General features: G+C 31.4%; 1 protein-coding gene across 2 annotated transcripts; it reads right to left on the bottom strand.

Moving 5' to 3' along the window:
- Positions 1-24821, bottom strand: LOC145277463 (uncharacterized). 2 transcript variants are annotated; one of them, XM_080128827.1, is made up of 2 exons: positions 24693-24821; positions 1-2086 (listed from the first exon to the last, which is right to left on the bottom strand). In XM_080128827.1, exon 2 carries the CDS (start codon positions 1286-1288, stop codon positions 74-76), a length of 1215 nt encoding a protein of 404 aa, XP_079984953.1. In that variant the 5' UTR covers positions 1289-2086; positions 24693-24821; the 3' UTR covers positions 1-73. The 2 variants fall into 2 exon arrangements, with proteins under 2 accessions (XP_079984953.1, XP_079984952.1); XM_080128826.1 differs by lacking the exon at positions 24693-24821 and adding an exon at positions 24278-24441.
- Between the last annotated feature and the right edge of the window lie 1786 nt (positions 24822-26607).

The following is a 26607-nucleotide window of genomic DNA, read 5'->3' as shown; positions in this document are numbered from 1 at the left end:
TTTTCTCATCGTTTTGATTTAGCCAGGGATGTGGCCTCCTACTAGATGGCAAACATTCACCTACTGTTTTATTTTATTTTAGTTTCTCTCCTGTATGCATTCGCTTATGCTGCAACATATGATGTTTCATTGTAAAAGAAGAGCCACATATTTCACAAGAATATGGTTTCTCTCCCGTATGCGTTCGCATGTGTTGCAACATATGTTGTTTTGTTGTAAAAGTAGAGCCACATACTTCACAAGAATATGGTTTCTCGCCAGTATGTGTTCGTACGTGTTGCAACATATGCTGTTTTCTTGTAAAAGAATAACCACATATTTGACAAGAATATGGTTTCTCTCCAGTATGAGTTCGCAAATGTTGCAACATATGTTGATTTCTTTTAAACGAAGAGCCACATACTTCACATGAATATGGTTTCTCGCCAGTATGTGTTCGCATATGTTGCAACATACTTTGTTTTCTTGTAAAAAAAGAGCCACATACTTCACAAGAATATGGTTTCTCTCCAGTATGAGTTTGCATATGTTGCAACATATTTTGTTTCCTAGCAAAAGAAGAGCAACACACTTCACAAGAATATGGTTTCTCTCCAGTGTGAGTTCGCATATGTTGCAACATGCTTTGTTTCTGTGTAAAAGAAAAGTCACATATGTCGCAGGAATATGGCTTCTCTCCAGTATGTGTCCGCATATGTTGCAACATATGTTCTTTCCTTGTAAAAGAAGACCCACATACTTTACAAGAATATGGCTTTTCTCCAGTATGTATTCGCATATGTTTCAACATATTTTGTTTCTGTGTAAATAAATAGCCACATATCTCACAGGAATATGGCTTCTCTCCCGTATGCATTCGCATATGTAACAATAAATGCTGTTTCCTTGTAAAAGAAGAGCAACATACTTCACAAGAATATGGTTTCTCTCCAGTGTGAGTTCGCATATGAATAACCACATTTTGTTTAGTTTGAAATGAAGAGCCACATACTTCACAAGAATATGGTTTCTCTTCCATATGTGTTCGCATATGTCGCAACATATTTTCTTTCTTAGCAAAAGAAGAGGCACACATTTCACAAGAATATGGTTTCTCTCCAGTATGTGTTAAAATATGTTGCGACATGTGTTCTTTCCTTGTAAAAGAAAGGTTACAAACTTCACAAGAATGTGGTTTCTTTTCAGTATGTGTTTGCACATGTCGCAACATATCTTTCTTCTTTGTAAAAGGAAAACCACATACCTGGCAAAAATGTGGTTTCTCTTCACTATCAGATTTAAAGTTCATATTTGTACTCAGAATAATTGAAATTTTCTTAGTACTATTCGAGTATTTCTAACCTTTTATAATCGTTTGTTTGTGCAATAAACAGAACAAATCAAGAAAAACTCAATCTTCTTATATTTTTCATGGATTTGAAATTTAGTAAAACGTTGAAGAGTGTAATATTTTTATGAGGAAAATCCCTTGTTTTTATCTTAATTTATAAGATATTTATAGTCATAAAGAATTGTTTGTCCATCTGTGTCAGCTGACTATTAGCTCTGTGGATTTCACATATATACAGATTTTTGAAAATGAAACCTAAATAATATATACAGTTAATTTTGTATCTTGTATAGATCATATTCAAATAATAATAGTAATAATAATAATAATGATAATGCATAGATATTTACAGAATTTGCTAAAATATAGAGAATTGAAATCGTTTAATGGGTGATTCTACAAAAAAATGATAATTTTTGCAACTCATAATTTATAAGTTATAATTTATAAAGTTATAATTTTAATTTTTACTTAAGCAGTATGTGTTTCTTTTTATAATTTTTGATGCCTGAAATTCTGCAATTATTAAGGAACCCATGAGTGCATCAATCATTATTTGTAACAAGTATTTCAGTCAGTGTCCTATTGAATAATACCAAGAATAAAAGACAGGTAAATGTAGTTTCCAATATGTGATCATAAACTTCAATTTGATCAAAGTAAAAAAATCGTATAGTTCAAAAAGTTATGATTTCTTTCATTTCCGGTTCTTTACTTTAGGTAATTTACACTTTTTTGTGATGATTGCTGAATATTCTGAAAAAGAATCAAAAAATAAATTTAAAGAAAAATGTTTAATTTTTACATATTCTTTGCAAACAAATTTATTTTTAAGATGTTAAGCTATATACACAGCTATTTTTAAAGGATAAATTAAGAATATGATTCAGCCTTGTAGTTCAAAGGCAAAATTGAAGTTATCAACTACAAAATGGTTCATCAGATATTAAAAAGAAAATGGAAATATCAGAGTAAGAACATCTACAAGCTAGAAACAAAAATATAAATAACATTTTAACAAATATTTTTATGAATGCACCATCATTTATTTATTAGTCTTGTGGTCTTTGGAAAGGGTCACTAAAAGAACACAAACAAAATTTTTAGGTGTCGGTACTTTCTGATTGGTAAGTTAGTCAGTTTGTAGTCAGGTGTTAAATCAGCATTTACCCCACAAGTGTATTAGCCTTGTGCTTTATATAATGGTTAGTAGACTCCATTAAGCATGAATGGGTAAGTCTCCATAACATCCCCTTTACTCTGCAAGGGGTACTTTGTACAGTTCCCATTTTTGTAGTTTTTGAAAGTATTCATTTATTGGATGATCTATTATTGTTGTAGCTTGAGATAATTTCTATTATTGAATTGCTTCAGCTTTAAATGCAGATACTATGAAATACTGATGCTCAGTATAAAAACGTAAAGATTCAACACTTTTTTATATGAAGTCCACTATTCAAAAGCAGTTGCATCTCTGTCAATAGTTCAAAAATATCAAGAAACAACCAGAAAAATCTTTTACATTCACCACTGTAAACAATAACAAACTACTTGATTCATCAGAGGAGGTTAAACAATTATTTAAGAAAACTCTTGTTGTCTTGTGCAAAATGTGTGGAATTTAAATATTGTATCCCTATATGAGATCTCACATTTGAGGATCTGTTGTTCTAGATTCTGTTAGAGTTGTTCACACTGATTGCCCTCATTTTGGATTGTCTCAAGACGAAACTTTCTTTTTAGGTCCGTTTTGAGTATTCACTGACGTCGTGCTGCCAAACTATTTCAGTCTCCTAGTTAGCTAGATTTTAATGAAAACAAGCTGTTCCTGACCGTTCAGTTCATATTGGTGAGTTGAAACTATTTAAAAAAACTTATACCACATCCACGCATTCGACTGTAGTTGCTACAAAAGGTTTTCACAGAATTCCTTTGAAGCTGAGAATTTTGTGCATTTTCCCAGAGCGGCTGAAACAAAAACTTCACAAAACATTCTTTTATGTTTGACTAGATTTTCTTTCTCAATTATTAAAATTAAAACATTTTTGTTGCATAAAATTTCTACCACAAAAACTTAATTTCTTTGTCATACTGTTAAATGTAACATTAGTGATTAATTTACTTTGAAAATGTATTTACAACCCAGAAACTTTTCCAGCGATTTTGTAAATTTTTAGCATGATTATATAATTTCCTACATGCATGCAAATTTATAATAAGTCTGATCTTTAATCGACCTGGAACTTCACATTTTTATTTAATAGTTTACCTAGCACATATTTCCGTATATATTTCTTGTTTTTCATTTGCTTTTGTGTGCTGTACCTGATTTTTAATATTGTTCTTTGCTATACAATAGGAACTTTTATGTCCAATTCTGTTACAAGTCAAGCAAATTTTTATGTGGCATGAGCAACCTTATGGGAACTGAGTTTTCCACACAAGCGAACTCATACAAACAAATACAGAACCTTAAGGTAAACATGATTATCGCCCTTCAACTCTGGTAACACCATGCCTTGCCACCAGGGGGCGATACAGCTACGTTCACTTCCATGTATTATTTTTTCTCTTTTTGCTGGAACTCTCAACAAGTGAAGATGTGACAATAATCCAATCTGGCATCACCAGACCGCTCCGTGACCTCGCCGTCAATCTCTCATCAAATACTATAATGCAAATAACATTACTTACGCTCTTCTCACATAACTTTTATAATCTCTTACTTTTGTATATGTTGTAAATACATCTACTTTGGTTGTAATAATATAATGCCATACTTAATGTCTTCATTATGCAAACTTTGCATCTTCTCCAACTTAATAACAGAGGATGGGATCGCCAATTACATTAGTAAGCAGCACTGTCCTCTATACTCTTTAACCTAATGCAGGGCACCACATCGATAACATGGACTTAGTGGTGATTTATCTTGGTTTTCAGTGAATTCTTTTTCTGTATGCAGGGAAAATAATATTCTTTCTTTTCGCTCTGATTTGGTGGTTATTGTATCTGATCAATTCAGCTTGTCTGTATGTTCTCTATTGTATCTTATTTCTTTTAAGGAAGGAAAGTAAATATGACCTTAAACGTATAAAAGCTTTATGCTTTCCACATAGCTTTTTGGCTTAACGATTAACAGAAATGTAAATTCTGAGATTGAATGATAAAAAAATAATCAATCTCTCTCATTCAATTAAAGTTCACCATTTTTTTTCTTGACCAAAAAAAAATAAATTCAGGCTCTTTTTGTCACAAACAATGAATTTTCTCTTACGGAAAAGCGAAATACCAAGAAGTTTCTTTTTTAGTTAAATAATAAATTTAAAGATTTTTCAGTTATAACTTTTTACTAGTTGAACAATTGTGGCCAAATGTGAGTTACTGATTTCTAGAAACAATCCTTTAAAATCTTGTAGCGTTCAGTTGCATGGGGTAAACGCTAATAAAAACCCATGGACGCCATCTTGGAACTCTTTTCCGTTTTGTTAATAGTATATGCATTGATGTGTATCTGATGAAGTATCGATGGAAAAGAGAAAATTAGAATCCTCAAATTCATGGCAAAGCTTTGTATTGATGTTACTTACGATGGAGGGATGGAGTGCTTACTACTTCACACTTATCGATTGTGGGCTCACAAGATATGGAGTCTAATGACTTCCATAGCGAGATGATTTTGCTGATTTGATTAAATGTCTCAAGTCTATTTTACTGGAAAGTTACACATTCAAAGAATACTGATTAACAACAGCAGCAGCATTAAAGAACAGAAACTTCAGAAATTTTACTGAACGCTGGGGGTGCCTGACTAGAACTGATGTAAATATAGATTTAGGTCTGTTCGCTTAAAAATTATGTCATGCAAGCAAGATCTGTCAGACAGTCAGACTCTTGATAATGAATGACAGCTTTTTACAAAAAAAATATTAGAAAATTAAGAATTTGCATTGAAAAAGAAACACAATTTATACTGAAATTGAAATTATCAATATTAAAAGAACTGAAAAATGAGTAATTATTCAAAAGGGAAAAGTAGTGTTGTTTTGCACAGACCACATTCTGCAGATAAACATTTTTTTTTTATTTCATGAATTTAAACAATTAAAATTCGTTAATTTACTCGAAAAATGGCAGTTAAAAAAAAAACAAAGGAACACGATTCAATTTATATGGAAACTGAATTTTATTACATATAAATTAAAAAGCAAAAACAAGAATTATGCCTGTAATAGGTAAAGGCAAAAATGGACGAATACAGATAGGAGGACATAGTTTTGAAAGCCGATTTATCTTATTTTTTTTGGAGGTTTCCGACTACTTTTTGATTGTATTTGAAAGATTAGAGATCAAAGTTAATTTCCAAAAGGAAAAAATATTTGTATACGTGAAAAAAAGTTATGTTTCTCGGCGAGCTAAGCAATTCAGCTAAATTTTGAAGTTAAATAAATTCATTGTAAAAATCCGTAAAAAGATAAATATTAGTTTTCTGGGTCTATTTCAAAGATAATTAGTAAAGTCCTAAGATATTGACTTAAATAAAAAAAAAATACCTTGTTTGTACAAAAAATAGTAATTCTACTCTTCACAAAATCGCAACAAATAGTTTTGTAAACACGATTATATGAAACCCAAAATTACAGCCAATCAAAATGCTATTTCAAAATGAGGTTGCAATATACAAAGGAGGTAGGGGTGTCAGTACCCCCCCCCAGACATGCATCTGTACATTCCTATCCTGAAACTTTGTATCATTTTTATCATTTTTCAATTTAATTATTTTTTATGTTCCTGTTTTTAAATTAAATTTTGTTTTTAATTAGTGTTCAAGATTATATAAAAATTATGTTACGCTGAAAGTTTCACATTGATACGAGCAAGGAAATGATTAAAATCTTGCATATAAAAATTATGCCAAAATCTGTAATTTAAAAAAAAGTAGAAATGTTTTTGCTATTATAATTTTTTGCGTGCAAATATTAAATAAACAATGCTTAATTCAATCATAATATCGATAGTTTAAGAAATTAGTTTTCCTTCGAGTTATATCGAATTCATTAATATGGATTTAGAGGCGTTTTTGTAATGTTCATGTAAAAACTAAATACTTTTTTTAAGTTGTTATAATTTACGATGCATTATTTTTATAAAAAAAGCAAAAATAAATTCATTCATTTTTTTTTACTACAGAAAATCATAAATTTATTAAGGGTATTTTTGTTTACACAAAATAATACATGTCCACAAAGATTTAAATAAAAATAATGATTCATTATATTCCGTGATCATTATTTTATAAACAGTGAAAATTTCATTAAAATTGATTAATTTCCTGATTTTTGGTAAATTTTTACGTAAAAGAAGGGGTCAAAATGTTTATACATTTTGAGCATCGGCATCCATTTTGCACATACCTAGCCTGTAAAAATATGAATGGTTGAAGCCAAGCTAATCAAGAACCTAGATTCCAGTAAAGCAACTGGCCCTGATAGCATCCCAATTATAGTGTTAAAAAAGCTTCAACCAGAACTTGCTCCCATACTTACGAAACTATTTAAGCGCTGCCTTAAGGAGAAGTGCTTTCCGACTCCCTGGAAGACCTCATCAGTTTGCCCTGTATTTAAGAATTCAGGTGATAAGTCATCTCCCTCTCAGTACAGACCAAGAAATCTCCTGTGTGTTATGAGTAAGTTGCTGGAATCCATATTAAATAGAGAAATAGTCAACCACCTCAGCAGGAACAACCTTCTTAGTGACACACAATATGGTTTCTGCTCTGGAAGATCTACCGCAGATGTGCTGACGGTTATATCCCACAGGATTAGTGAATCTCTTGACAAAGGCTTCCTTTCTAGGGCAATTGCTCTTGACATATCAAAGGCCTTTGACAAGGTATGGCATAAGGGTCTACTTCACAAGATTTCCAGCTACGGTATAACTGGAAATGTTTTCTCAATCATTAAATCATTTCTCTCCGATAGGCTCATAAGAGTAGTGGTAGATGGACAAAAATCGGAGGCCTGCAATATAAATGCTGGAGTCCCTCAGGGGTCAATCCTGGGCCCAACTCTCTTCCTGATCTACATCAATGACCTCCCTAAACACATACTTAAATTATTCGTTGACATCTATGCTGATGACACGACCATCTATGAAAACACATCAAATGCTGTAAATGACAAAGTTCTCTCTGATTCTCTCTCCTCTGATCTCGAGCGCGTGGTTCAGTGGGGGAAGACGTGGCTGGTTACCATTAATGCATCTAAAACCAAACTCCTATCCTTACATCATCAACGCTCTGATCCCCAGCTGGCATCAATTGTGATGGATGGCTCTCGTCTGGGTGAGGCCCCGTGTTTTGACAAGCTTCTGGGTTTGACCTTTACTCCTGATCTGAAATGGAACACGTACATCAAGTCTGTTGCCAAGGTTGCTGGAAAGATGGTGGGATCCTTCTATCACTCCAGAAGATATCTCACTACTGATGCAATTCTCTATCTATATAAAATCCAAGTACGTCCAAGGATGGAATACTGTTGCCATATCTGGGCAGGAGCTGCTAAAAACAGCCTATTCTGCCTTGACAGAGTACAAAATAGACTTCGTGGCTTAGTGGGGGATGCCCTTTTCTCTACCCTGCAACCTCTCTCCCACAGAAGAGACGTTGTGAGCCTATCCTTGTTTTATCGTTATTTCCATGGCAGGTGCTCGTCTGAACTCCAATTTCTGGTCCCCTCTCGCCAATCTTTCACGAAAAACACCTGTCTAGCTGAATCCACTGTGAAAAATTTCCCCCACTCTATATCTGTGCCTAAATCAAAACGTAGATTCCATGAACAAAGCTTCTTTCTTAGAACTGCACGCCTGTGGAATTCTGTTCCGTCTGCCTACTTCCCACCGGACTACAACTTGGATGTCTTCAAGTCCAACATTAACAAATTCCTAATGAACCGCCCCCTTAAGTAAACACTTCATCAAATCTCCACACTAACGTAATGTACTTGCAATAACCCTTATCCCTGAGTGGCTTCCGGGCCTTGATAAGTGGTGATCACTGTATAAAAAAAAAACAACAAAAAAACGGCGATCAAATAGTGCAAAACCTGAACTATTAATTTGGAGAATAAACAAATTAAACCAACAAATTAAAATCGGACGATAAATATTTTTCAAAATAAAAACGATTTAAATAAAAAGAAATATTTTAAATATAAAGTTACTAGTGCAGAAATATCCTGTTTAGACCAAACTTATAGAAAAATCTGTTGGATAATTGATTTAAAAATGGATTTCTATATAATAACATTATTTCATCATGGCCCATATTTTGTATAAATACCAAAAGTTTATTAATGAATGTTCGATACTGACATAGAATACGACTTAATAAAAAATACAATCTTTATGATATATGTACTATCACAGAATGATGATGTCATATTCCCCAAAATCATATTTGTTTGTTTTTAAATAAGTAAATCAAATTTTAAATGAACAAGACAAGAGTCGGAAATGGCCATAACTTTTAAAATGTTAAAATTTAAAGGCAGACAATATGGTTATTACAAAGGTCATGAGACAGCCCAATTCAACTACCAAAATTTTGTTTGCATTCAAAATAATTTTAAAAATTGTTTCGCTAAAAATTATACATTTAGATGTTTTAAGTTAAAAAAAGTAATTGATCAATTTACGCAATTTTGGGAATATGTCATTTTCATTCCATGACGACTACATACATTATGAAGATTTTTCTGTGCCTTTGTTTTTTTTTAATTAAGTGTAAGAAAATTTGATGCAAAAAATTCAGAACTATTTGTGAATAAATATATCAATGAGTTTTATTTATTTATTTTTCATGGAACTATATTTCATGAAACTATATTTCTTTGACTTATTTTTTGGAGGAAAGTATTATAAATATTGTAAAACAAATAAACTTGAAACATTCTTTTTATACTAAAAGGAATTAATGAAATTCCAAAAAGAAAAGAACAAGTTTAAACAAGACTAAAACTAAACGTTTACTATGTTTAAAAACTAAAGACCTCTCCAAAATATATAAATAATAAATAGTGTGACAAGTTCACAGAACAGGCTGAAAAATATTTCCTATTGAACAGTTTAAAAGATTAAAAAAACAGAAAATTTTCAATTTTCTGAAGAAAAATTCACTTTTTTAGATCCTTATACGAAAATATGTAGTTAAAAAAGAAATAATTCAACATTGTTCTATCAAGAAAAAGAACTGTAAAAAAATTTAATTTAAAAATTATTTGAATATGTGTGCATTTTGAACTTTAAATTAAAGCCGCGTGTGAATTTGTAATTAAATACACTTAACAAATATCAAATTGCAAAGTATTTTCCTGGCTAAAAATACTATTTATGAATTGTATGTGTCCAAATGTAAAGTTATTTTTTATCTTTCAGAAAATTAAAGAATCACTTTTGGACTAGTTTTATGAATCCTGCAGCAATTTCTTTAAGAATTAAAACAAAAAATAACTATCCTTCATAATAGTACTGTGGATTTGTGATCGTAACACTACAGCTGTGACATTAGCAGGTTATGTGATTTTTGGTGGATAGGTCTGATATATTTATGTTGGTCGTGACCTGACTGTATTTATGGTGTGCAAATCTAAAATAGCTGATCTTGGGCAGATATCAGTTTCTGGGCATTTAATTTATATTAAGATGAATCAATAGAGGTACAATGAGAAAATCTTACTAAAGTTTTAAATGCAAGATTCCAAGAAACGCAGTACACTAGCTGAAAATAATATAAATAAACTATATATATATATATATATATATATATATATATATATATAATTGACGATAAACTAAATTGAGATATCATAGACAGTCATATATTACATGGCAACTACAAAGTCTTGTATATGTTGCACAGTAACAAAACTATCACAATAATTATTAAGACTAACAATAAAGGATTAGTTTTTAAGTACTAAAGATTGTTAATACTTTTTAGATAACTAAGGACTTATTTAGCCCTGTTTAACAGGGCTAAATAAGTCTGTAGTTATCTAAAAAGTATTAACAATCTTTAGTACTTAAAAAATCTATAAATCCCTTAAAATTAGAGAAGTTTTCAGATTCGGATTGGAGAAACAATGACGATCAAAAAAAGTCTAACTGGATATTTTTCCACATTATCAAAAGACAGGCCTATTTCATGGAAATCTAAGAAGCAACAAATTGTGGTACATTCTATTTGCGAAACTGAATTTGTAGTGCTCTCTTTTTCTGCTGGAGAGGTGTTATTTCTAAAGGCCATTCTAAAAACGGTTTTCAAACCAAAATCAATTAAGGACCCTGCAGTAATTAACTGCAACAACTATGCAAGCATAGTTTTGACACAAAACCCAGTAATTCACCATAGATTGAAACATAAATATTAAATATCACTTCGTAAGAAATGAAGAAAAAAGGAATCAATTATTGTAAATTATGTAGTATCAAAGCAAAATATAGTTGATCTATTTACAAAACCATCCAAAAAATCAAGCTAAAACATTTTGCTTCTAAACTTGTTGGAATTCGATTTTACATAACTTTATTTTCAGAAGTCGTAATTTAATAGGATTGTTGCCCATCTTTGGAGCCTGTTTGCCTATGTGTAGGCAACCCTTTCTTCGGGCCAAAGATAGAGATCAGCGGCTTGTGGTCTGTTTGAAGTTTGAAATGTTGTCCATGGAAAATCTGTGAAATCTTGTTACCGCAAAAATGATGGTTAAGGCTTCTTTTTCTATCTGGAAATATCCTTTCTACAGGTAGTAAATTTCTCGAAGCGTATGCTATCAGTTTCGTCAAGCTGTTGGGCATTTTATGCAGGATACACATGCTGATTCCATATGCGCTCACATCACTTGCGACAATAATGTCTAAATTTGGGTTATAATGGCCACGAATAGCTTCGCTTTTCACTTTTCAAATGCCATCTTGAACTCCATGGTCCAGTTCCAAACCTTGTTCTTCCTCAGTAGTTCATTTAAAGGTGTGCACAATGCATGCATATTGGGAATTAAGTTTTGATAGTAATTAGCTAAGCCTAAAAAACTTTGCAGTGTTGTTGTGTGGCTCAGGCACATTTTTTTATTGCTATGAATCTTTCTGGAACAGGCCACCTACCATTCCTATCTATTATCTGCCTGAGGTATTTTATTTAGTCAAGGAAAAAATTACATTTAGTGTCTTTAAGTGTGAAGCTCTACTTGTTTATCTTTTTGAATACCTGAAAAACGTGATTTCTATGTTGCTCCATAGATTCGTTTTTCATTAGAATATTATCAAGGTATCCGATGGAAAATCAAAGCTGCTCAACATCGTGTCAATTATCAGTTGAAAGATAGCTGGTGCGACTTTGATCCCAAAAGCTAACCTAACTTAAATAGTCCCTTGTGAGTAGTAATCCACAAAAGTTTTGAGCTCTCTTCTTCAACGGGAATCTGGAGGTATGCTTCACCCAGATTTATTTTTGAGAATATTTTCCATCCATTTAGTTTCATAAGAACTTCCTCAGGGCTGGGTAGCAGATAATGATGATGTTTAAGTGCAGCATTCAAACTGGTTGAGAAGTCTATGCAGACTGATATCATTTGATTTTTTCTTTGCATACACGGTGGGGGCAGCCCACTCGCTGTAGTCGACTGGAGTCAAAATTCCTGCTTTGACCAGTTCTATGTCAATCTTTTGTATAGAGGCAAACAGTACGCTGCATTTCTTTTTGAAGACTCGGGTGGCATTTTCTTGTAACTTGAACTTTGCCTTCATTTTTGTACAGCAACCTAGTTTGTCCAAAAAAAACATTGAGGAATTACTCCTTCAGGCCTTTGTTTTTCAGCTTCAGCTGTAATATTGTCCAACTTTTGACAAAATTCGCTAATGGGCGAGTTCCAGAGTTCAAATTTTTGGATCCAGTCCGTCCCAAAAAGGTATCAGTATTTTTTAATACAAACACCTTGAGATTCAATGTTTTCCCTTAAAGTATGGTGATTTATGATGGATAAATCTGAACCACTGTTAAGTCTAACATTATTGTTCCCCATTTTTACCGTCACATTCTTCCTTACATTTTTGTCCTTCACTTCAGTTCTCATTTTTACGTACTTCCTGCAGGGTCCTTTTGTCCATTACATCTGCATCGATCATATTTCTGGGACCGGTATGGACAATCCTTCTGCCAGAGTCCTCCACATTCTTGGCATGGGTAACGGGGTAACTCAAGTTTGTTTCGGGATTTTTCCCTGAGGATCATGTTTGGCTTTCACTTAACTGTTTGGAGAGTAAGATTTTTTGTTACTTCATACCTTTCTAATGTGTGCTACACCTGCCTCTTCTATATTTTGGAGTCTTGCTTCTCTGAGATGATTCTTTGGCATTCTTCAGCCAATTGTTGAAAGATTATGCTTGGTTCCTTTTCCAAACTGTTTAGTGCCCTGTGTCTAAGTTCAGCGTCCTTGGTTGACACTAAACCTTAAATAAAAAATCAGAACCTTAAAGTTTTTGGTCGTCAATGAGGATAGTCTGAAGTCATCACACTATGTACAACTGAAGGAAATGCGGTGTAATCTTGGTTTTCTTTGTGGGTCAGGTTGATGTATCTCCATCTTTTATCGAAGAAGCTGATTTTTATACAGTATAATTCTATCAAAGATTTCACTGTCTCATCAAAGGATAATTCACTCATCTGTTAATCTGTCATCCACAAACATATTATGTTCTACAGCTCCCAATTTTTACAATAAAAGACGAACCTTTATCTGCTTGCTCCATCACTTACAATCAATCCTGAATACATCACCAAATCTGTGAAAATAGGCTTCAAAAGTCCAGTCCTCTTCAGGACGATAGTGAAATGTTTCTAATGCTGACCAAATTGCAGTTTGTGAAAAAACATTCGGATCAGACTTCTTGTTGTCTTTCTTCGCCATTACTTTAGTAAATAGTTTCAATTTTTTCTTTGCCTGTGAGTGCATTTCCAGTATTTTTTTTTACTGAATTGCCTTCTTTCCGTTTCTCTTCTCCTTTATTTCTCTTCTTTTTTCTTTTCTTTCTTTCTGTAATTCAAAAGTCTGAGTCTGTTGTAATTATATCATTTTAACTAGTTGCCTTGAAAGTTCTTCGATTTTGAAAAAATAAAGACTCATCAGACAAATTTGTGTTTAAGAAATGATAACTAGGAAACCCACGACTTTATGGAGAAAATATACCAAATTAATATTCACAAAGAGAGAAAGTAAAGAAAAATTCATGTGCATGTGGTTTTAACAGAAAAAAAAATGTTCAATTTTCCACAGAGAACAAAAAACACTTGAGAACTTTTTTTTAAGAAAAATACAAAGCATTTTGCATCCAAAAGAATGTCAAATAATAAACGAAATGAAAGAAGAAATCACGTCGCGTATTCACGTTGTTGTATTGAATTCTCGTAATGGAATGAATGTGGTTTTAATCCTTTGTAGAGCCGATATATATATTTTTCCCCTTTTGTCTTTGTTTTGCCAAGAAAATGAAATCATGCAGCTATCGCCCAAGAAATTTTTGGTCATAGTAAAAAGTTTATTTTTTGTTTATCAAATATATACTGTAAACCGAATATAGCTTTTTGTCAAGAGAAAAATTACAATATTTGCACAAGCGAAAAACTGGGTCTGCCCACAAGAAAAAAACTAGTTTTTTTTCCTCTATGTGATTAAAATAAAAAACGTTTACTATTAACAAACAGTCCACAAATAAAGACTTTTGGATACAGAAAAAAATGCTGGAGCGATAAAAATGTCATTGGACGTTAGAAAGGAATCAAATCAATTCTTTTAGCAATAGAAAGTATTGCATTTTTTTTCTACTCATGGCGTTTTGAAAAATATACACTTTTCCCGAAGTGAGGTCGTTTTTTTGGGGTTTTTTTTTGTTGAAAACACTTTGTGAAGCTCCCATTTTCTTTTTCAAAGGAGGTAGAAATACGAGTTTGCTGACCAGAAGTTGGTCGCTTATCCAAAGGAAATCCTTGTGGGTCCTTTTTTCGAATCCATACATTGCCAATGTTGTGGTCCTGGTTAAGAGCCGCAATATTAAGGTGAAAGAGTCCTGGTGTTCACTATAGGCGGTTAAACTGTAAATGTGTTTTTCTGTCAAGAGCAGAAATGTCTGGCTTACATAGGGTCAGACAGGTCCATATTATCATGAATATAGGGGTGTCAACCACCCCAGAACAATAAGCAGGGGAGAAATCATGGTAAAATTTTGATTTATAATCTTTTTTTTTTACTCATGTAGTGGTCCAAGGATCTACCCCTGAGGCACTCTCGAATTAATGTTTTACTGTTTAGATGTACATCTATCAAGGGCAACCTGAATGGTATTCTTGTCTAAGAAGGATTTAATTATATTTAATAATCATCCAGTTACACTGTATGACTTAATTTTCATTAGGAGCCCTTTATACAAGACTTTGTCAAAGGTTTTAGATATATCAAGGGCTATACCCCTGGCTTCGCCCACCTTCTCCAGTGCATGATACACGTTCAGAGATGATTTAAAATACTTGCAGTAGAATGATATTGCCTAAATCCATACCGACGGTCAGAAAATACATGTACTAGTGGTTGATTGATTTATGACCCAAAGATTTTAGCAAAGAGAGGGAGATAACAGTAGAATGTAATTGAGTGGTTCAGTCCTTTCACCAGAATACTTGTACACTGGTACCAGAGAAACCATCTTCCAACTATTTGAGAAGCAAAATTCAGCAAAGTATTTGTTGTAGAGTTTGGAAAGTATGGGGACTAGCTCAACTAAGCATTTCTTAATTAGTATAGCAGGGATGAGATTAGGCCCACATGCCTTGGAGGTGTCTAAGATTATTCTGATATCACAGACATGAGAAGAGGTGATTTTCAGATCATCAAGTTTGGTTTAAGTCCACATAGGGAAATTTGTGAGGGAGTTGTTTGCGCAACTAGAAGTCGTAAACCAAATGTTGGGTTACAAGACCCGTTACAAAATCATTTGAGTTTTATAATTATATAGATATACATAGTTATAGAAAAGTATATACTGATATGTAACATTCTCTGATATTTTAAAATTTAATCCTTATTGTGGATATTAATAGGAATGCAATTGAAAATTACTTATAACCTACATGGTCATGGTTGATGGAATGAGAGCATTTTACATTTAAATATAGGGTCTGTGTCCAAAATTCTGTACAGGTTTCCGAGTTTGGCTTTAAAATTACCAAGTTCGACAAGATACACTTAAGAAAGGTTGGATATTAAATCAACCTAAACATTGTGAGAATACTACTCAAGATGAGAGCAGTAGTCTGAATAATACAAATACAAATTATTAATCCTCATCTCCCAAAAATTCAGAAATAGAATATTATCCTAAGTACAAATATATTTTATACAATTATACAAGTAGAATTTTATACAATTATACAACGAGAATTTTTATATAATTTAAAGAGAATTTCGTTTTCAATAAAAATGTATAAAAATCTAAAAATTTTCGAGTGTATTTTTAATATTTTCAATGTTGGTTTATACTTATCTCGAAAACCTTTCAGACAATACTTTATTTTATCTAATTCAGGTTTTCATCATTTTATTTTCAAATATACTATGGCAGCATTAATTTCTGAGCCGAAGGGCCATAAAATTATTGTATACAAATAAATTGACCTCACAGAAATATGCAATTGAAAAAATAAAATAAACTAATAGAATTACAATAATCATAGAATAAATAATGAACAGAAAACATTTTACATATAAGAATAATCACCTGTTCTTCAAAATTATTTCAACATTAATCGGCATGCTTTCTTTAAAGGTCATGAAACTATGTTTGAGGTTAGAGATATATACAACTAGCAGGGATAAAGATTAACAAATTATCCACACTTCCAATTCTTTTGTTGTAATCGAAATTAGTGAAATCGTCTATTCATCAATCAAATAGATTGCCTGCTCTAGTTGGGAACCCACCATGCTGCACTGGATAGAAGTTCACATGCTTCCCTGCCGTGACTTAGTTCACAATACATTGTAATCTACATTGCCCTGTAGAAAACCTACTGTTGATTTTATGAAAGTATTTTCATATAATGATTTGAATTAAAGTTTAAAATGCAAAAGTCAAATTGTGCTCTAAACAGAAACATTCATTTTAAATGCCCCTTTGTGCTAACAAAGGACCTACTTTTGATTTTATACACCAGATCCTTCTGCTTATGATAAAACTTCTCAAATGCATTTGTGATGTTAGGCTGTATAAAAGTGTTAACTTTGGGCAAAATCGGACGGTTCTTTCTTTAATGGATTTTTTCAATTATTGATGTTCAATACTTATATGAGGTATTCCAATACAAAAGCTAACAACACTCATAGACACAAAGTGCATTTGTGTGAAATTAAAAAAATTCAGCCCAGCGGTTTTGGGAGTCTATAGGAAACGAACTCACACACACACACAGACAAAGTTCTTTTTATATATAAGTAAAGATTAAGATCTGTTTAAATAATAAATCTAATAATTTTGGTTCAGTAGGGCAAATTTTGATAACTAAGAAAATGGCTTACTGTTACTCATAAAGAGAAGGTAATCTCACTCCTTTAGATTTTTTCATGGATACCAGTTGTGTTCTCCAACATTGGGAAGTTATTTCCGTATCTACGACTAGGTTGTGGAAGAATTGCTCCTTCTGCTATGTGACAGTCTGTTTATATATCTAGCCAAGCTCTTGCCATAACAGACTGTCAAGTCATTGAAAGGGTAATTCTTCCGCAACCTAAAGTAAGTTTTTTCAATTGAGCAGTCATCAATTCTTTTGTTTGAGGAAATTAATTTTTTCGATAAAACATTGGAATTTTCTTTAAAACCCAGTAATATGTTTATTTAAAAAAATATTTGTGTGATGCTTTGAAGAGTGCGGGCAGAGAAGGGTGTACTTTAACTGAATCACTCCCGTCTCCAAATCGTTTATTTGGAGGGGGCAGCGGTAGAGTTTAGGTTATGGTATGTAATAGGGCTATGACAACAGTATAATCTTTTTATTGTTTTGACTCTCGAGTATATATCCGACACAGACACAGTTAATCAACTGAGAACCACATCACTCTATATAAAAGCATATAAGATATCAACAGATACACACTCAAGAGGTAAAACAATGAAAAAAATATGCTGTTGTCATAGTCCTAGTAATAACCAAGCAACGCGTTTGCAACATTTTCAAGATGTAAAAACAACCAAAACAACCAAAACAACACCTGATTAGAAAGAATAATAGTTTTAAAAAATATTAATCTTTTAATGTTGGAACATTGATTCATTGCTAAACCAAAGGGAAACAATAATTTGGACATGCGCAAGTAACAATGTCAAAAACGTTCTTAGGACACTACAAAAAAATTTTTTTTAAACAAATAATCTATAAAACTAATGTTTCTAAATTGCCAAATACCGTTTTGAGCACAAAAAATCTGTTGTTCTTTCCTACCTCTGACACGCGAGTTAGCTGTACGAAAAAAATAATCCATCATTCTTTTAACCAATGACACGCAAAGTATGTACAAAATGACTGAGTGAGCAAAATAAAAAAAAATCTTCTACCTAATCAAAGAAATACAGGCTTTTTATATGCTCAAATTTGACATATGCAAATTAAGATGTGGTCGCATTTGAGCATATGTTGCCTTTTCATGTCCTATCAGCCAGGTTTCAAATCTGAGAGCGTGACGTCATTACCAGAGCGAGATGTAGGTAAAGTGTCCCCATCACTACAAAATTTTCAGTTTGCTTTCCAGCATGGTTTATTCTTGTCTTATCCCAAATTATCAGGGAAATTATCCAAAAGGCCCCAAAGTACATATATTTTCTTTCCTAAAGAGAAGGAGGAAGTCAGTCTCTATTTGAATACATGCCATTAGAAAGGAAAATTTTATTCCAACAAAATATAGTAAAGTAACATTATTTTTATTACTTACATGCCCACTTAACTAGAACTGTATTCAAGTACTATCATAACGTTTGATAACATTGTTAATAAAAATTAAAGAAACAATGCTATTTATTGCTAATACAGCAAATATTATGTTGATATTTTTAACTGTTTATTTTCTTATAAGGCTAAAAATGTCTATTAGGAAAGTTGAAAATTTAATTTAATTTTGTTTTAGTTTTTAAAATTGTAAACAAATAATTTTTACATGAGAATGTTTTTCAAAGTGTTCTCTTAATAATAAATAAAACCTTTCATTGAGTATGCCCAAATATTTTAAAGTTATATGTATTTTTCGAAAGAGAAGTTGTGTTGAAAATCAAATTAACGAAGTAATCGTTAAATTTAGCTGTGAACGTTATACTTTAAACTTAGTTGTTTCTTTTTAGAATTATAAAATTAATTTTTACATGAAAATGTTTTTCAAAGTATTCTCTTAATAATAAAAAAAACTTTCATTGAGTATGTCCAAGTATTTTAAAGTTACATATATTTTTCGGAAGAGACGTCAATGTTTTGAAACTGAGATTATGGAACACGTGGTCATTGGAAAAGATGTTTTAGTCATGGACATTGAAATATTTTTAAATGTGTTAAAATTTTGTTTGTTTGTGTTACAACATTTAAGTGTTAAATAATTTGTTACTAAAAAATATAATTGTCAAAGAAATACCTCTTTAAAAAAATTTTTTTTAATTAAATGTTCGATATGAACTAAAAAAATAAAGAGTACATTAAATTTTAGTTACTAGAATGAGAAGGGGACACAAAACGGGTATTTTTAACACTATCTAACAAAACACAAACATGGTAAAAAATAACAACAAATATAAAAAAATAAATGTTCTTATTTACTTGCCTCCCTATGAGGGTAGAGTCGGTTATGATATGTGAAAATCTAGCTCTCCAAAAAAGGGGCACTCTGGATAGGAACAAAAATAAAATAAAACTTGTCTGTCATAAAGGATTTCTCCTCCACTGACCGAGGACAGAAAAAAATGCAGTGTAGCATCAAAACAAATACTACACTGTGATCGTGTCCCGAAAATAAATGTTACCAAAGACAAGTTACTATTCTTCCAACTGTGTTTTAACTTTCGTTTTTCTTTACTCCAAAACAAAAGTGGAGTCAAGTATACTAGAATGAAAAAAAATGTTGATCTCCTTACGCTCATGTACAGCCTTGATAATCGCTCAAAAATCCCAAATTAAAGAAAATGAAGAAATGTTAATTTTAAAAAGTGGGGGATCATCATGCCCATCCCCCTTTTTTTTTAGGGTGGGGCTTTTTTCTGGCAGCATCTTTCCACCCTCAAAAAATACTTTAAAATTACCGCCATCACAGATTTTCAGGGGTGCTAGAAATCGAAAATAACGTTTAAAATTCCAGGAAACAAGGACTTTCCCAGATGTGAATAAATTATAGTTTCACAAAGTGGGGGTTCACTTGTCTATATCAATTTCACAAAATAAGGATCTGTCGAATCCCCGACGCACGCGCGTGGAATCTACTCCAAAACAAAATAATGGCGTGCTGCCTTAACAGTAAAACCCAATTGCGCGCGCATGGATGTATAAACATCGTTTCAGCTGTGCGTACATTTTCCTTTGCCCACCCACGCAAATTTGGTGGTTCTTAAACAAAATTTCAGTTATTTGTGCGGACGTCATTTAAAGCATCTTACATCATAAGAATGTTATTCTTTTCATCCAATCGGATTACAGAGAAAAACAAATTTAAAAAAATGTTTTTTCTGAATGCCTCCCTGGAGCCGGTCGGACAAGTATAAAAAGGGCATTTTTCGCCCACACGAGGTCGACCTTTGAGCACCATGGCGTAAATATCAACATCGACCCATCTGCATTTGGACGTTAAACATGCGCGCCACGACAATTAATTCCTCCACATGGATACAAACTTGCAACCCTAATGGACTTTTCATTTTTACCCTTTTCTGTCTCTCTGCTAAGTAAGCGGTGGACGTTTAATTCTTTGTAAAAAGACTGGTTATTTCTAACCAAGAACTCTTACTTGTCCCCTTTAGAATGTTCAATTAATTCAGTCGAAGGACTTTTCTACTTCATCACATGTAGATCTTTTTATACCTCAGTTGAGGAACTGACTTTTTTCATTACTTGGAAAAACATTGAATTATCTCGGTCACAGAAAGAGACTTTCGACTAAGAAGAAACTTATCTTCTTTTTTCTTTCATTTACAATCTTTTATAAAAATAAATTTTGTATTTAATTTATCCATACGTCTCAGTCATCTTTGCTTGATTGTTTCAACTCCTGATTTATCACCATCTATCTCCATCTTATCACTATTACTATCACCTATTATTATCATCACTTTTTTATTACTACTTATTTTGAATTTGCAGGATTAACATCGACACTATCGTTAGTCCGGCAACAGATCCATTGAATGTCTTGCCAGATGCTAATCTTCATTTCCATGTTGACTCATGTGATGATGGTCACAGTATTGAAAAATTAGAAAAAATGATTATCTGGAGTTCTTCAAATTCTTTTTTAAACAATTTTTGTATGAAGGAAAATGATAGTATTAATAAAAAATAAATTAATAAGAAAAAGAGAATTTCAAACATTCAACTAAATTGTATTATTTGTAGTAGTCTGACTATTGTACTCGCCTTGCATGCTTATCTAGGTGTATCAGAAGGTGCCATTAAAAATGATGTGTATGAACTTGAATAATTAAACTTATTATCTTTCGAGCATTATAACTATTAAAAAATGTAATTCAAACCCTAATTTTTTTTTCAATTGAACGAGCAAAGACCAAATTTTTAAAAAAATAACAGGCTTAATTGCAAATTATGCAATATTTATTTTTAAATAGGTTTTCTTTGAAAAAGATTTAAAGAAAATCATCAAAATTTTACTTCGATTATAAAAAATATATATAAATTCCAAAAAATTACTTACCTATAAAAACTACTATTGAATGGGTACTTCCATTGTTCAGTGTTAAGAATTTATCCATATTCATACTTATATTCCATGTCTTTTTTAAATAAAATAATTTTTTAAACAAGGATTTAAAAAAACACGAACTCAGATTTTTTTAACAGTTCAAATAAAGGGAGACAAACGTCTGATTTTATTCGCTTTTATCTTCCGGTGACTTCAAAGGGACATAATTAATATCTCTTTCTATTGCATGCTGTAAACCAAAATTAGTATTTTGGTGCTTCCGTAGTTAAAAAATGAACACATTCACTTATAAGTTTTTACCTTTATAAAAAAAATACTCGACTGATTTTTTTTTATTCTCTTAAAGAAATACATGAATTTTTGATTTAATATATTTTAATTCTTCTTTATCAAGTAAATTTTTTTAAAATATCTAAAAACAGAAAACATTGAATGAAATAGAAAAAAATTGTCGTCAGCGTCCAATATGTACTTGGCAATCTAAGCATAACATATGCTTCCACTTAAAAAACAAAAAATCAACATGGTTTAAAAAAAAAAAAGGTTTTAAACTTTGGACTTTAGAGGTAAATTTCCAAAAAACACTTCTTTTTTTTGTTTTAAATTAGCTTATTTTATTTATTGATCTTTTATCTTCAATTTGTGATATATAAAACTTTGGTGAGTAAATTAATTATGTAAATTTTAATAGACATTTCAAAATGGGGGGGGGGTGAATTTAAAAAAAAAACGTTTGTCTAAAATATATTTAGTTTATTGGAAAGAGCATAAAATTTCACATTGATTTTGAAAATATCCTTAAAATTGAACCAATAGAAAAATTTTGATAGATTTTTAAAGTTTAAAAATTGAAAAATATTAAACTTGTAAAATTCAATTGATTTCATTACATAAAAAAATAGCTGTATGAAAGCATGCCGACACTTTGTAAACACTTTTTTTTAAATAAAAAATAATATTTCTATTATTTTTAAACACCTTTAATAGTTTATTTTGGAAGTATATTCCATAAAGAAAATAAACAACCCACTTTAAAAAGACAAATTATATCGTAGCCGCCAGCCGCCATGCCGTTGCGTCAAATTTATTCAAAACAGAATATTGTCACGCTGCCTCAACTGTAAAACCAAATTGCATGCGCATGGATGTATTGTTTCAGCTATGCGTACATTTCCTTTTCTCCACCCACGCAAATTCGGTTGGCTATAAGCGAAACTTCACACATTCACGCGGACGTCATAAGAAGCATCTTATGTCATAAGAATGTTATTCTTTTCATCCAATCGGATTACAAGGAAGACTAATTTTAAAAAATGTTTTTTTTCTGAAGGTCTTCGTGGAGCCGGTTGGAAATGTATTAAAAGGGCATTTTTGCGCCCAAACGAATCAGTCGGCCACAAGTCAGCATGCTACCACATCATCATCATCATCGAGTCTGTCTGCATGGACGTGAAACACGCACACGCTCGACAATTAATTCCTCTATGTGGAGATGGACTTGTTACCCTGATGGACTTTTTATTTTTACCCTTTTCTACCTCTCCGCTAAAGTAAGCGAGGGACTTTTACATTGTTTAATTCTTCCTAAAAAGAACTTTTCTTCATTACATAAAGAACTTTTGATTCCTCAGTCGCAGGGCTGTCTTCTTCATTACATAACAAAAACATTTAATTATCTCAGTCGCAAGTAGAGACTTTCAATTAAGAAGAAACTTTCTTATCTTCTCTTTTCATTCATTTACAATTTAAAAAAAAATAAATTTTGTATTTAATTCATCCATTCGTCTCAGTCATCTTTGCTTGATTGTTGAACTCCATTTTTACACTTGATTTTTATCATTATTTTTTTGAATTTGCGAGATTAACATCAACACCCATTAGTCCCGCATCAATTACAAGTTTTTTATATTTTATTCGCAGTTTTCTGTTAGGGGTGTCAAAAATTCCCTCAAAATTCTGATACACCTAATGCTTATCTCACAACGATTCGGCTGGTGTAATCAGGAACAGACTCCTGAGTTTGACAAAATACACCTTAAGATCGGAAGTTAAATCAGCCGAAACGTTGTGAAGTAAACACGCAGGATGAGAACATTAGTTCGAATAATACAAATTATCAATCCTCATTTTTAAAGTTCCAAAAGATAACATTCAACCCATGTGATTTTTCTCTAAATTAAATTTAAAACAATATTTCTGCACTAATAACTTTTATTATTTGTTTGTATTTAAATTATTTGTTTGGTTTTAATTTAATTATTTCAATTTTTTATATTTTATTTGATTTTTTTTTTCATTCTTAAAAGTATTCATCGTTTATTTTCTGTTTTAAAATTATTCATCGTTTGTGTTTAATATGTTTTTTAATTGTTTGTTCCCTATCAAATTCATAATTCAGTTTTATCAGTATTAGATTATATATTGCTTTAAAATTACATAATCTTACATAGATAATATTCATATTCTATATTGAATAAAGTTCAGTTTCAGTATTATCGAACTGTGTTCCTTTTGTTTCTTTTTAAAAATGTTTTAATGCTCTTTTTCAAACGGTCTTCATGTAGTATCGACAGTCTGACAAATCTTACCTACATTGCCTGCAGTCATTTTTAAGTTAACAGACCTTCTATCTCGGTAGCATCGGTCGCACACGCAATCCTTGGCCACTCATTTCCGTGTTGTTCTCTTGTCACAAAAGGACAAAAGAAAGAAAAAAAAGAAAAAAAGAAAAAAAAAAGAAAAAAAAAGAAAGAAGAAAGAAAAAAAAGAAAGAAGAAAGAAAAAAAGAAAGAAAGAAAAAGAAAAAAAAAAGAAAAACACTCGATTGGAGAGGATTTACTTTATGACTTTCTATATAAAAAATAAAAAAAGCAATAATGGTTGGTTCATATGCGCCTATGTTAAAAGAAAGAACCCCAATAAGCAAGTAAATTCAAATAATACTTACCTTTTTGTTTTGTAATCTGTTTTCCACACAGAAACGATTATAAGACGTGTTAATTAGAACATGAGAAATTTGAGCGGCGGAAGTCAACATTCAAGATGACCACCGGAAAAACAAGTTCGCAGAAATTCACATGCTGATATCTAGTAATTTAAATGAACCAAATCGAAACAGTATATTTTGTGCTGAATATCACGGAGAAACGTGCTTGTTATACTATAGTCGATAGATCGAATTATGAAATATATCGTTTTAAGCAACAAATAACATTACTTACCTTATTGTCATCCTGAAAAAAAAAAACATTACGATACATCGAGTAGGACAACTGCTATTGTGCTTTTTGTTTAAAAAAAAAAAAAGGGTACAAGCTTTTTTACTATAAAAATCTGAAAAAAAATATTTATAATGTACGCACTTGTTACTGCATGAAAATGTCATATTCCGAAAATCACGTAAATCGATCAAGTAGTTTTTTTTTATTTAAGAAAATCAAATATTATCGGACGATTCATCGAAGAAAAGGCCAAACACTATCTTGTTTGAGAGATAACGCAACTAACGACCCCTGGCGGAAATATGGGTCAACAAGGGCAGTACATGCAAACCATCGAATATTTTATCAATCAAGTACTTTCTTCCTTTTTTTTTTTTTTTTTTAAGAAAATCAAATTTTACGATTTTTAGCAAGGGCAGTACATTAGGCACCGTCAAAAATGGCCGCAAAATCAAGTTGTTGTTGTTTTTTAAAACTAAATTACATTTATTAAAATCCATTATTTCTGAGTAACTTTTTTTTTCCAGAAAGATAAAACCCTGAATTTTATCATATAGAAAACAGAATAATGTAAAACTTTTTCTACTATTTTTAATTAAATTTTAAATGTTAAATTTTCCCAAAAAGTTAACAATTGACATTTTTTGTCTTGCACAAAAAACGTACTTAAATATTTAAAAAAAAAAAAAAGGTTTTTTAAATAATTAATTTATTTATTTATTGTCTAACTAAGATTTAGGATGATTTTCTAAGAGAATATGCAAAAATATTATAATATAAGTACATGAATTTCAAATAATTCCACTTATTCATATAGGTAAGCAGATATTTCGCGTCGATGTAGAGTCTAGATCGACTCTGTTTACGTTTGCGTTTGATAAGGAGAAAACTATGGAAGACCAAACAGGCCAAAAAAACTTATTTTTCAGTGACGAAAATTTCAATGTATTATTAAGCTGAGGCTGGCCAGTACCAGATGGGTGACCATTTGTATGCGTTTGGTTTTTAATGTGTATGTGTGTGGGGGCCAGGCTCCCCAAAATGGGGGGGGTCAATTTAAAGCAGAATAAAAAAAAATTATTTCAGCGCGTTTGGTCCACTGTAGTCGAAAGGCGCCAAACGTTTTCAAACGGGATAGAAAAAAAATGATGCTATTTTTAACACAAAGGGCACAATATTTATCGATTTTTTTTTGTATCGATTATTCAAAGCATGCCCTGTTTAATAATGGTCATTTGTTAATTTATTTATCAAAAATTTTAAAATGGCTTTTTTCGTATAAATATTAAAAAAAAATTTTTTTTTATTTTACTTAACATATTCACCGAATTTCACACTTCAAAACTCAAAAGCGGGATAATTAAACACAATGGAAGTTCTGATATTCAGACGTCAAAATAAGGTATAGAAACTTTTTTTTTTTTTTAAATCTATAATTCTTTCCCTTACAACAACACAATGTTTTGTTCAGTTTCAGATAATTATTTTAAGCATATTTGTTCCCACTTCAAAACAAGGGGGGGGGTGTAAGCAAAAATATATATATATATAAATATCGTTTATGAAAAATAAGTACACTGTTATAAAGTTCATTCTTCTCCTAATAATCGCTGAAAATTTCGTATTGATCGGATAATTACCTGATTTTTGGTAGATTTTTAAAAAGACGGTCCGTCAAAAAGTACTGACCTACCCCCCCCCCCCAGTTTTGGCGGTGCCTACAGTACATGCAGGCGGCCTGCATTGCAGGCCATCGAATATTTTATCAATAAAGTACTTTTTATTATTATTATTTTTTTTTAAGAAAATCAATTTTTACGATTTCTAGGGATAATGAATAAATAAATTGACTTCTTTTAATAAAAAGAATGTGTCTTTGAGTTTGTATTACTATACACAGATTTGAAAAAGTTGTCAAAAAACAAATAAATGTTATCAAAGGCAAGATAAGTTACTTTTCTACTTAACTGAATATTTTTTTAGTGTTTTTATTCAATGTAACATGTTTATTCAGTTCGAACCCACATACAGTGTTTACCGATGTATTGGAAAATTC

Source organism: Euprymna scolopes, chromosome 6 (assembly GCF_053919585.1).
Source record: "Euprymna scolopes isolate OS-2025 chromosome 6, ASM5391958v1, whole genome shotgun sequence".
Lineage (NCBI taxonomy): Eukaryota > Metazoa > Mollusca > Cephalopoda > Sepiida > Sepiolidae > Euprymna > Euprymna scolopes.
This window is presented reverse-complemented; position numbering and strand designations above follow the sequence as displayed.